This window comes from Branchiostoma lanceolatum, chromosome 4, assembly GCF_035083965.1.
Source record: "Branchiostoma lanceolatum isolate klBraLanc5 chromosome 4, klBraLanc5.hap2, whole genome shotgun sequence".
Classification (NCBI taxonomy): Eukaryota; Metazoa; Chordata; class Leptocardii; order Amphioxiformes; family Branchiostomatidae; genus Branchiostoma; species Branchiostoma lanceolatum.
Window position 1 is genome coordinate 20,949,430 of NC_089725.1, and position 12,266 is coordinate 20,961,695.

The following is a 12,266-nucleotide window of genomic DNA, read 5'->3' on the forward strand; positions in this document are numbered from 1 at the left end:
GGAAAGTGATGATATGATTTGTATATTTTTACTAATCTAAGATACATTAATTCAGCCAAAAATCTTTTGAACGTCATTTTATTATATATCTATAATATGGATTTAAAGATATTTAGTATCTCTTATCGATTTGACTATGAATACGATAAATTGTAATATTAGCACCCCTTCAAAGAGCATTGCTACAGCTTTGTCGGGTTACGCATGGGCAGAAAGTTTGAAATACGCCATCTTGGAATGTGCAGACGGGGGCGGTACTGCAGGCTCTGTGGGCAGTGTGAGTCACTGCCGTACAGACGAGGAACGATCGGTCGCCGACTAGCAGCACAGCAGTCGTACCAACTCACCACACCCTTTGTCGGTCTCCTGTAGAGTGCTTCCGTCTGCTAGAGACAAGCAAAGGTTCCCTTCAGCCTTTTGGCATCCTCGACCGCGGGCCTGTCGATCTCGGAGCCCGAGTTCGGACTCGCCTTGTTCCAGCGAAGTTCTGCCCAGACCAGACGGTCGCGTCGCGGCGACCGCCCGGTTTGTAAACGTTTGCAGTATTGGCTAATCAAGTCGACCTACAAACCGTGAGTGCGGAAGCTCGCCGGTTGTTTCCCAAGAAATCCGACGTCCTGATCGGACCGCCACCGGGCCGTTATGTAGCGGACACCCACGGCCGTGTCCCGCGCTCTTATTTGGGAGGTGGGTGTTTTGATAACCCGTGCACGGAGAGCGGAGAGCTCGCGGGCCCATCAGCAGCTATGGCCTCGGCACCGGTCGAGTTGGACGGGGACGTAGACTGGAAGGCACGATGCCTGACTCTGGAGGGTCAACTCATCAGATTCAAGTCCCAGGCCAGTCGGATACGGGAACTGCTGGCTGAAAAGGTAAGATGGATTCAGTTGGACATAATGTGTAAATAATAATAAAATCGACTGCATGTGGCACTATGAAATTTCAATAATTGTCCCGCAGAGTATTCAGATCATTCGTACATAAAATGTATTTCCAATACCCACGTACCACACACACACACAGGCCCTGTTGGATGCGAGGTTGCAGGAACTTTATACCTGACACCGATAGGGCCTTCAGAACGGTGGGAACATGGTCTGGGAAAGAGTAGCTTTGTTTGTTCTTTCCTCGAATTGAGGGGCTGGGTATCATCCTCCAGGTGGAGACTGATGACAGTGTTAGAGGACCGGTGCGATGGTACACATTTTTATGGTCCTGTGACTCCTGTCCTCCGTCTTCTTGCATTAGAACAGCCAGTGCAGCCCGCAAAACATTTCATTGGTGACATTTAATCCCCTCTGTCAGTTCCTGTGTCTGATTACAGCTCCCCTTGCATATTTTGGCCACACTGACCACCAAGCTAAAGAACACTAACAGTGAACAGCAACATGCATCCAACCGAGATGGTGTTTGTTGTGGTTCCCTGCTTGACGTGGAAGTTCAGGATACATCTGCGTGGTGCATGTCCTTGTCTAATGATTGGTAATATGAAAAGGCATACATTGTACATGAGACTAGTTACTGTGTAGGATAGTTTCAACCAAGTAGTGATGTTAAGTCCATTCAAACCTTTGTTATTGTTTTATTTTCATAAGTATAAAGTTGTTCACTGTTGACGGTAGTCTGCCAGTAGTATAACATTAACTGCTGTATGCATTCTGAATATCAGATTTTTATTTCATATCATGGGAAGAAAGAACAATCATCAGGGCCTTAATCTCTGCTCTATTTGTAAATATACAGTAAGACTATACATCCCATTCCTGCAGGTCTCAGGAGGTAGTGTATTCCTTACAACAGGCAATTGTCATCAAAGCCCTTTGTCACTTGCTCCTCGGAGAGCCAGTGTTCATTTTAGTGGTAAGAAAGCGAGCCTCTTTGATGAATTGTCAGATCTTCCACAGTTCCAGTGACTGTGGGAAACTGACTAGTGGAGGTCTGCCTGGGGTTGTGTGGTACATGTCTCATCAGGATGTCCTTTGTTGCTGTTATAATCCTAAACTGGTGACATCATATAACCCAGGCCAGAGGACCCAGCTGGATCAAATCCCCAATGGCAGGCCATAATAACAGCTTCCCCCATTTCCCTGGATGTTAGGAGACCAGCTTCATCTCTCCCAGGCAGGAGAGTCATCTTTATTCAGGTGGTAGACTTGATGACCCCAGGTTTACCAGCAATTATCAGATTCTGGATGATAAAATTTCTGTGATGCACATGTAATGCCATTGCCTCCTCCCCTCTCTTGCACATGTGTATTTGTCAAATTTATGTGGATGATCGAACTGAGCTGGGATTACAGAAACATGTACATGTATTACTATTACTATTAGCAAGGAAGGATCAAGAGAATACTGTCAACACTACCCTGGGGTACTGTAGGACATGAGGGGTTCTGCCAGGAGCAGAGTGATATGTAAAGCCACCCACAACACCTATGGATTAGCCTGAGAATCAATCTTGTGTCATTGTTCGGTAAGAAGATAACAGAGTTCTAGACAAGTGTTAACCTGGTAGGCAGGGGGTATCTGTGCACACGTGTATAATCTGTGTCAGTGGCACAGCAGAATGTTACTCTTGTAGTACCTCCCTCTATTTATTTTCCTTGTTCCAGGTTGAAGAACCTCACATGTTTTGCGTGGGACTTACAGTTACACCAGTTTTAGTACACAAGGGTATTGCCACATAGTATGTGGCAGAATTTATGGAGTGCCACACAGTTTGGCATACCCTGAGAGGTTAGAGCAGACATTGTGTACCCCACTGACTCTGTATACGGGAAATGTTATGGTGATGTCATTTGTGGTGTCAATTACGCCCTTGGAAGTTGCTGGTGCAGTATTGTTGGGGTCAGGTAGAGACTTGTGCTTTTTGTTCATGGTCAACCTTAAGTCATGAATCAGTGTGTATTCACTGCTACTGTTAACATGGTACAGATTTCAGGTGTTGTTAGCTATGGAGTCAGTGGTTGGACTGTTGGCGTCGATATTGGAAGGACATCCTGTTTAACTTAACTATACAAACTTGTTTCTATATGTCTCACTTCCTAAGAACCAAGATTAAAGGGGTCTATAGAGACATGATTTATTATTTTTATATTTGATGATCATTGATAGGCAATCAATGGTAGAATGAATGGCAGGAGTTACAGTTAGTGCTGGTGTTTTCACATGGTACTAACAGGGAATTCCTTACATTTTAGAGTGACAGCTAAATGAGCTATTCAAGCACCAGGTTGAAGAAAGGGACAGGTCACCTCAAAACCCTAACCAGATTGATTTGTGTCAGCCCCTAGTTTGTTTTGTCATTGGATTTCCATCTTACAATATTTGACAGCCATATCGGGCCATGAAAAATGCAAGCATGTAGGCAATGTAGGTCAATACCTGAAGTAGATTACTGTTTGCACATTGTGTTGAAAATGTGTACCACATTGAAGCCAGGGCAGCTGTCTGGTGAATAAAGAATGCTGCACATGAAAGCTTTACAAAATGATTTTTAATGTTAGTTGTAAGCAGGTTGTAAGAAAATGCCCTCATTACAGTCCCAACAGTGCACGGCTTGTTAGATAAAAGTGTGGAAACATGCCCTGGAATTACCAAGGAAAACGTTTAGCCAGACAGCTGACTCAAACATCCTGAGAAAAATAAACAGTATTTCTTTTAGTGGTACATTCTGACTGTGTCGAGTCCTTTCAAGTTGGCTCTCTGCCCCATTGAACAGAGTCTCCAATGGAGCTGTGAGGTTTGGGTTTGAAAAGCTGGATTTCCCGTGTGACTGTAACTCTTGCATGGGAACCCTCTAGCTCTTCAGATGAAACATGGCTCGACATTTGTTCTTCCAGGATGTGTACAGTACCTTTGTCTGGGGATAATGTACACCGTGCCATGTTTGACTGAGTCTGTTTCAGTGTCTCCAGCCAGGTCCTCAGTAACTCAAACAAATTTTGAAAGCTGCTTTTTCCTGTCTGTGTTGAGTCCTGGTACAGTGGATTCAGTACACACTAATGTATGCAAGCCTCCCTGTAACAATAAAGCTATACATGTTTGTTATTGCTCGTTTCTCTTTCTGTTTCTTGCCTTTGGGAATCAAGATCCTGTCTTCTAATCAGGGTACTATTGATGTTAGCTGGATATGAAATGTACCTTGGTCATTTCTATAACATCTATAATTTTTATTTCTTGTTTTTAGTTTATGTAGGTTTTTTCTATTGATTTGGATTAGATGTTTTCTCTGTCAAAAATCAGTTGAAGTCAGTCATTAGTATCTTTACATTACAACGTTGTCTGGGATGTTGGGATGACAGAAGCTGAACCCTCATCAGCCAGTGTGATCAACAGTAATTCGATTTCAATAGACGTCATTCAATTGCTGTATCTCCTCATCTCTGTAGTGGCCATAACATGTCAGTGGTCATTACATTTATAGCATGTCCTGGTGGGATTGACAGGGGAAGGTTCTGTTTTCAACAGCTCACTTTTGCTTTGATTTTACAGCCTAGTTTAACACCAGTGTGTGAAAAATGATTTCACAATACATGATTTATTGCCAGCTTCATTGCTACAAGTTGAAAAAAACTATTAAGTGTCATATCTGGTAGAATTATGCTTTTTATTTAGCAGTGTGATCATTAATTTCTTCATGCCTACATTTTGTATTGCTAATGACACTTTTGCATAGATCTATCCGGAAATTATACTTTGAGAAGACATGTATATTTTTGTCATAAATCACACACGGTGACACCACTATAGTTTAAACCTGTAATCTTGGGATAATCAGATTTGTTTCTGTAAAAGGTGAGGAGTGGGGGTGGCAGAGAAGAATGCTATCTTACCATGTCCCTGACAGATTCAGGCCACCATAACTAGACACACAGCCCTGTGATATGATATGGTCGGCATGGGAGGTTGCCCTCCCCATATGTCCTGTCCTGAGGTGTGTTGTGATAAGAACCTCTGTTTGTACAGACTAAAACACAGTTTCTAAGTGGTCTTTTAGTCGGCAAATATCAAACAGTGGTAACCTCCCTCAAGGTCAGAAAGTTTAAAGGTGTTGGTGGGAGGGTGGTCAAGTGAAATCCCAGCATTTAACTCCAGTGTATCCTGTCAAGTAACAAATTATGCTTCACTAGCATTTAGATACAAAAGTCTGTTGATCTTCCCAGGTATCATGTTATGGCTAGATCACTGAGATAGCAGTGTTTTTGCAGATTCAATCATCACCATGTACTTGTGGGTCCAGTCTGAGCAACCACTGAAAGAGATGAGCCTGTTGTAACAGTCACAATACCACCTCCTGTCATACTATCTGCTTGTATTCCATGTAACAAAATGAGTCAAACTCTGTTGCCGGAAGTTGATGTGACTGTTTTCTTTTCTTTGTTTAGAGTCTTTGTATGCTTTTTAAAAAAAGAATAGATATTGGCAGAAAAAAACTTGGTTGTTGTAATTTTCATGAGTTATGGTATGCTTATTGTTTGCGCCTCTGGCAATCCATGCCAGGTAATGGGTCATCTGGAACTAACCATAAGGTGGTCAATCTATCATGCAGAGATCTGGTACATATTAAACATCATCACATACCAACATCAAAGGTAACAACAAGTCACATTGTCTGACTTCAAGAATTAGGTCATATGAGATGCATGAGATAAGATAAAGTCCTTCCTAGCTATTTATTTACAGCAAGTGACAAGTTAATTGGCAGAGAATATGGGGGCATCTGAACAGGTTGAGTAGGGCTGTACTTTATGGGAAAGCAGGTCTTGCCCTTTGACCTTCCTCTGACCAGGTGGAACTGTTTACTTCTTAGCCTTGCTACAGCCACATTTGCCAAACTGAAGGTTTCTTCTTGTGAAGTGTAGACCTTTTCGTTAAACTACATGCTTAGATTGTAACGGTATGACTATCATTTCATTTCAGGGGTTATATTTCTAGCAGATATTTTAGCACACACCACTTTATTCAATCTTATGGTCTAATAATAGTAATGCTGTCAACTTGTAGGTCAAGCTGAGAAAAGCTTCCTATATACACTTGTTAGAAGTTTTGATATCTTGTTTCTTTTTTCCCTTCCATAAAGTCCAGAATCAGCCAAGCATGACACCCCTGTTTTGCATTTTTTGGTATAGACATTTGCATGGGTAAGATTTTTCCCTTGCTAAAACAGTATCTTTGTAACAATATCCCTTTAAATCGTCTGTTACTCACTACAGAGAGTTGGGAAACAGCTGAGATCTAGACCATATGTACACAGTACACAAGTCAGGTCAAGTGTAACACCTGGTGAAGGAGATTGCTATCTATGCAGATCATCAGGACATGCCTCACATTCTTCATGCTGCCTAGAAGCATGTGTTCCCATAATCTGAAGCACGTCATGCCAAAACCATGTCTACCTGATCAATATGCAACAAAAATAAAGGTGCGCATCTCATTACTTGTATCCTGAAAAGTCATGTGATGTTTCATTCACATCAGCATAGCAACGTTTTATTAACACAAACAGGATTGTCTTAGAAGAGATCAAAGAGCTAGAAATAGTGCCAGTATGCTCTGCTGTGCCATTTTTGGAATGAAGTTTGCTTTTTCAGCCACCTGGCAAGAGTGGGGTCAGTATCTTCCCAAGCCTTCAGACAATGCCAGAGGTGACCCCACCTGCCTCTGCTGTCAGGGTGTTGTTCGTTTGTCCTCTCTTCTATTTGAGGCATGCCAGTAAGGCCAGTCCACAAAGGGGCCGGCGTAGCTCACAGAAATCCTCTTTGGATCCCGGCCATTCTCTCAGTCTTGTCCCTGGCACTTGCCAGGATTTAGAGGGCTCTTTGTTGTGTTCCCTCAAGTCATAGATTAGAAATTGTTCCATCTATTCAAGCAGTAAAAAATGTTCCATCGATTCAAGCAGTAGCTTTCTCCAAATGTTGGATGCTTCTTGATACTGGGTGAAGATCATGACCATATGTTAGAACTTAGCTATCAGGATTATTATTTGATATGCAAAAACTCATAAACTACATATTTGTTCAGGGTACAGAATGCTTTGAATTGTGTATATGTCATTCTACTTTAAATGCTGTGACTTTTTCTTCCATTCTTAAGTATGAGTGTTCATTTTGGATGTTTATAATCAACCGAGGACAGAGACACAGGAGGCGCAGGTATGCAGCAAAGTAACTATTGACTTAGGGCAAGTTTAACTGTTGATCTGGGATCTGCTGAGGTTGCTCGAAAGGGGAGGAGTGACATTTGGAACAAGATTATTCTGTCACTAAATGGTAGAGAATCCGTCTATTTTGGGAGGTGGAAGTGTGACTTGGCTTATGCTGTCTGGAATCTTCTGGCATAGAGAAGACCTTGACACTTATGTTGGGTGGTACCACAATTCTGGAATGGGAAACAGAAGATGTTTAGCACTACGCTGATCCATTGGTGTATATTTAGAGGGGCTGAAAACAGTGGCTGCATGTTCCTGAGCTTGGCGAATTGCCCATCACACATTTCCACAGACCCAGTCATACCTTTTCAGGTTACTAAGTATGGGGATGACCTGACATGACCTTTTAAAATGGTACCATATCAAATTACACAATGGGTTTTACTTGTCTTTAGCTTTCTGAAACACAGCCTGTGACTCCTTCCTTCCATATTATGTTAATCAATGTTGAGTGGTCCGCAACTGCCTGGCACTCCACTGTGTGTTGTCTAACTTGTTGCAATTTTTAATAAAAAATGAAGAATATTATGTTGGTTTGTCTTGGTGTTGAGAGTTGTTTTCTTTTGTTGTATTCATTGAAAATTTGATAACATGTATGAACCGGTGGTGTGTTCCAGCTTGTACCTGCTAGCTTTGTGCACCTGGTGTCCTCTGCCTGCCGTTATAACCTATGGATGATAGAGCGCAACAAATTGGGTATATCATGTTATTGGTCCCAGGGGAGTGCATGCTCTATATATTTGTAAAGAGGTGGCCAGGTGTTGTCAAGCAATGGTGCCAGAAGGCATTGGCTACCCTACTTTCCTTTTCTTTGGCTGGACAATGACCCTTGTAATATCATACTCAAGATCTGAACAATAGTAAGTGAAAGTAGTGAACATGTTAAAAAAGACAATAAAAGTATGAAATATTATTCAATAGTACTATCAGATATAACAGTACTGTCTTGATTGTAAGTAACTTTAGTAAGTACATGCACTTGATAGTTGAATAGTTCAATATATGCATTTTTATTTCTTGCATATTTGCATTTCCATTATATTTTGGAAATGTAAGAATCATTGGTAGAACTTTGGCTCCTATTGAGTGTTAAGAAGCTGTCATTGATTCTGCATTATTTTGAAAGTCATTCCAGGCTTCTCACAGTATCGCTGGCATCAGCAGTGGCAGGGCGAGCGTGCCCCTTGCAAGGCTGGACATTATAGTAATGGAAGTGGAGAAAATAGGTGCATTTATCATCCACAGTGGGGCATTACAGCAGGGACCCAGACACAATAGGGACAGGTTTAAATACATAATCTATCACTCAGAGGGAGATGGGTTCTGACTCAATAGTCAGGAATCTCCAGTGGTTAGGTTCATTGATAATCTGTGCTTCTTGGGTTCTGGGAAGTGTGAGATCGCAGACAGCATGAGGAGAGCATCTGCTGTGAATAAGGATGGTTTAGGTCTCAATTAATTAATTGAGATGTTTTAAAACAAAATATACAGTAGCCTCCACTGAATGCTTTGGGTCCATCATTTACATCAATGCCATCATTCAACACAGGTGTCATAGGCAATTACTGTAGTACTGCAATCTGCATATGGATTCATGCAAAGTAATGACCTCATGATAATTTGCATGACATATTTGAATTGTGTTTCAATATGTTGACAAAGGGGAAATTAGTAGATAGTTATTTGCACAATAGATATTAACAAAACAACCACCAGCTACTTAGGTAGACAGGTCCTTGCTCAAGAATGCCTGTGGAACATGAATCTGGTAGCCTGGATGCCAGACCCCAGATCTCTGTATGTATATCTATCATACTCAGGGCCAACTTAGGGGGGCCTGATGTAGAATTAATTCCTTGGGGCCAAGGACTTGGACTGTATAGGCCCCCCAAACAGTCTGGTATCCAGCCTATGAATCTGGCAGCATACTGGTCTGATGTATAGAGACAAACCTGCAGTAATATATGACTGTGTATTTCCAGTGGCAGCCAACTATGGGTGCTTTTGCTTTGACCTTGGTACTGGAAGACAAGGGCTGTTCTGGTCTGTATCAGCTGTAGCCACATCAAAGCCATGCTTCAGTTGCAGGACAGTCCTACTGTCTATGAATCCTGCTTCCATGATAAACATCTAAGAGATTGATGATAAGAGCAGGCATGACATCACTTATCACCCTGCTACTGCACCTGTCTGACCTTGTAGTTACAGCTACTGGAATAGTCCTACTATGATAAACATCTCACAGACTGATAACTAGAGCAGTCATGACATCACTAGTCTACTTATCATCCAAGCACCGTGCCAGTCTTGTATATCATATGTAGCTACTGTGAATGTCATGCAGAAGACAGATGTACATTGTATATGAAGTATAATGTGTAGCCCTGATATTTCTGATCTTCTGAAAGTTTTATAATACTGTACTCATTTCCATCTGTGACATGATATCATCAGATTGTCTGTACAGACCTGGAAGGAATGGACTGTTCATTTTTCAGTTTGACCTTCAAAACTGTTCATTGTATACATGGAGTCAACAGAGTCACATGGTTGGGGTAAGATATATGTACTTAATCATGACCAGAGAAGAAGACTGTCTGTCTAGTGATTCCATCCTGAGTTGTTCCTGACTTCTGTCTTTGAACTTTAGTCCGTTTGTAGATTGGAACTTTTGACAAGTATGGGGCTGGAAAAGTTTACATTCCATTGAAATTGTTCCAAGAAGAGTACTGTCACCTCTTTGCCACAAATAGGATGTTTCTTAGTGGGGAGCAACCTGTTTAACACCTCACGAGATCACCTGTCATGTTTGAGGGATTAGCAATCCTACAGAGTGGACATGTTGCTGTCACAGGTGAAAACATCAAACCCCACTTTGACCTGGATGTGATGGGTTCACAGTATCTACCAGGGCCTTGAAGAGCTGCCAATCAGATTAGTTGGTGGAAATGTCTGTCAGGATCAAGTCTGAGTATTTCAGGAAGAAGAAATTGGCTCAAGATGAAACTATTAAACCAACATGCTTGTTTCATTATGAAACGTAAACTTTGGGATCAAGAGACTTCTCTGTCCCTTTTTTTTTTTACAAGTTGATGAGATTTGTTTGAACTTGAAAAGATACTGTATGTGAGTATCCACATCACTGGGGACTGGTAAGAGTATTGCAAAGACATACTACCTGGCTCAGACAGCAGTGTCAGCCATAATTTCTTTCCTGCTAGAAATGATATTTTGTCCATAAAAGACAGGCATGTTTTTGCAGGTTGATATAATTGGCAAACAACCAACCCCATATTGCAATTCTAAATTGTAACTGTTCCTGAGTTTTTTCCAATAACATCCCACAACTCATTTGCATGTTTGTTTGAAGAAATCCATTTATGACATCAAGGACATATAGGAAATGACATATACAATTGTACAAGCCATAGGACTCCATACATGTAGATGTACATTGCCTTGCCCTCTTAATTGATAACTGGTTCATCTTTTTTCTGGGAGGATAGAAATTTGATATTGATGTGGTTCTGCCTGTTCCTGCTTGGTATGACTATAGATGGCAGGACCAACCACTGGCCCTCATCCTGTATTTGTGTATGTTAGCTGAACACCCAGAGAGGAGCTATTTTTTGCAGCCTGGGAAGTGGAGCACTTCCAGGATGAGTACTTGATCATGAGAGGGAGAGCCATAATTGGCTTCATCCTGACCAAATTCAATGGGCCAAAGAGCAAAAGCTACCCAGTATATCTTGGCTGTGTCCACTTAGAATCCCCAGGAGCTATTTTTGGCTGTTTTTTCTGGTCTTGTCCACACAGTTGTGTGTATAGTCCCCTGGTGCTGTGTCCCATATCTCACCCCTGCCTTCCCCACAGACTGACAGTCTGTCCAGGGGGAGCCATGAATATGTGACCACACACAGCTACCACAGGCAGATACAGTAACAGCAAAACTGGCAAATCCCTCCCACCCTTCAGCAGTCCCTCTCATCCTCATCTCAGCCTCAACAGATGTACCATCTACATTCACTAAGCAGATTGTAGGAGGGAATATACTAGTTGTTAAGCTTTTCAGTCTTATTGAAATTATTCCTTACAAAACAAACGGAGGGGAAGGCCTTGTCTTGCCTTGAACAAAAATTTGTTGATGTCACTTTCCAAATTTAGAATACCGATGAACCTGTCAACACCTTTGTGTATGTATGAAGAACTTCAAATGGTAAATCTCTTTTGGTCATAGGTTGTTGGGAACTCTATGACATTGGTCACTGGCACTTGACCTAAACACAGGTCAGATTAAGAATACAGTGGTATCAGATGCACCAACACTATAACTACCTGCAATTCTAGCCTTTGCGGAGGGTTTTGTTTTGTTTATGCGGGTATCAGTGTTTTAGACCAATGTTCAGGTAACGTAATGCAAGACACTTATCATGTACCTAAACCTCGTTTGCAAGGGTGATTAATGACCACTTTAAACATAATATAACTTTTTTACCTGGAGCACAGCATGTATAGTCTTAATGACAGGACCACTAAGTTACTGACTAAGTGCTTTTATTCCATTGTAAAGGCGCATGTATAAACATTGTTATTGCCTACACTTGTGTTTTTGTAGGGTGCAGTATTGCTGTCATAACAGTGTCATTGCACAAATGAACTCAAATGGCTTTACTTAAACAGGACTCACAGGAGGGAATGTTTTACCTGTTTGGCCATCCTTAATTTCCTTCCATTTTTGACAAAGATAATTTCTGTATATTCATTCCCTTTTGGCCACAAAGCAAACAGATGATTATAAGTAAACTTACATTTTCATTTGAACAGAAAAATATCATAGACAGATGGGGGGGGGAGGTGAAAAAAAAGAACTTAGAAGGAGTCTTTATCTATTGTATGTTCATTGACCATAACTTGATACATAAAAAACATGTTCATTTTAATGCAGAAACTAAAGACCTGCTCAAAGGACAGCCCTTGAAGTGCTCAGTCCAAACATCTGTCAAAATTTGACATTGACGTCACATGTGTACCTTTTTTTACCAAACTTGGCAGACTT

The 12,266-nt window shown here is 41.4% G+C and overlaps 1 protein-coding gene across 4 annotated transcripts in view; it reads left to right on the top strand.

The window, feature by feature from the left end:
* The first annotated feature begins 242 nt into the window (after positions 1-242).
* The window catches only part of LOC136433270 (pleckstrin homology domain-containing family H member 2-like), a 69,528-nt gene continuing 57,504 nt past the window's right edge, over positions 243-12,266 (top strand). For 2 of the 4 annotated variants that reach the window (XM_066425297.1, XM_066425298.1), the window contains exon 1: positions 243-872. In XM_066425297.1, the coding sequence (XP_066281394.1) occupies positions 747-872 (126 nt within the window). In that variant the 5' untranslated portion in view covers positions 243-746. The remainder of the gene's footprint in view (positions 873-12,266) is intronic. The other 2 variants (XM_066425301.1, XM_066425299.1) reach the window with 1 other exon arrangement.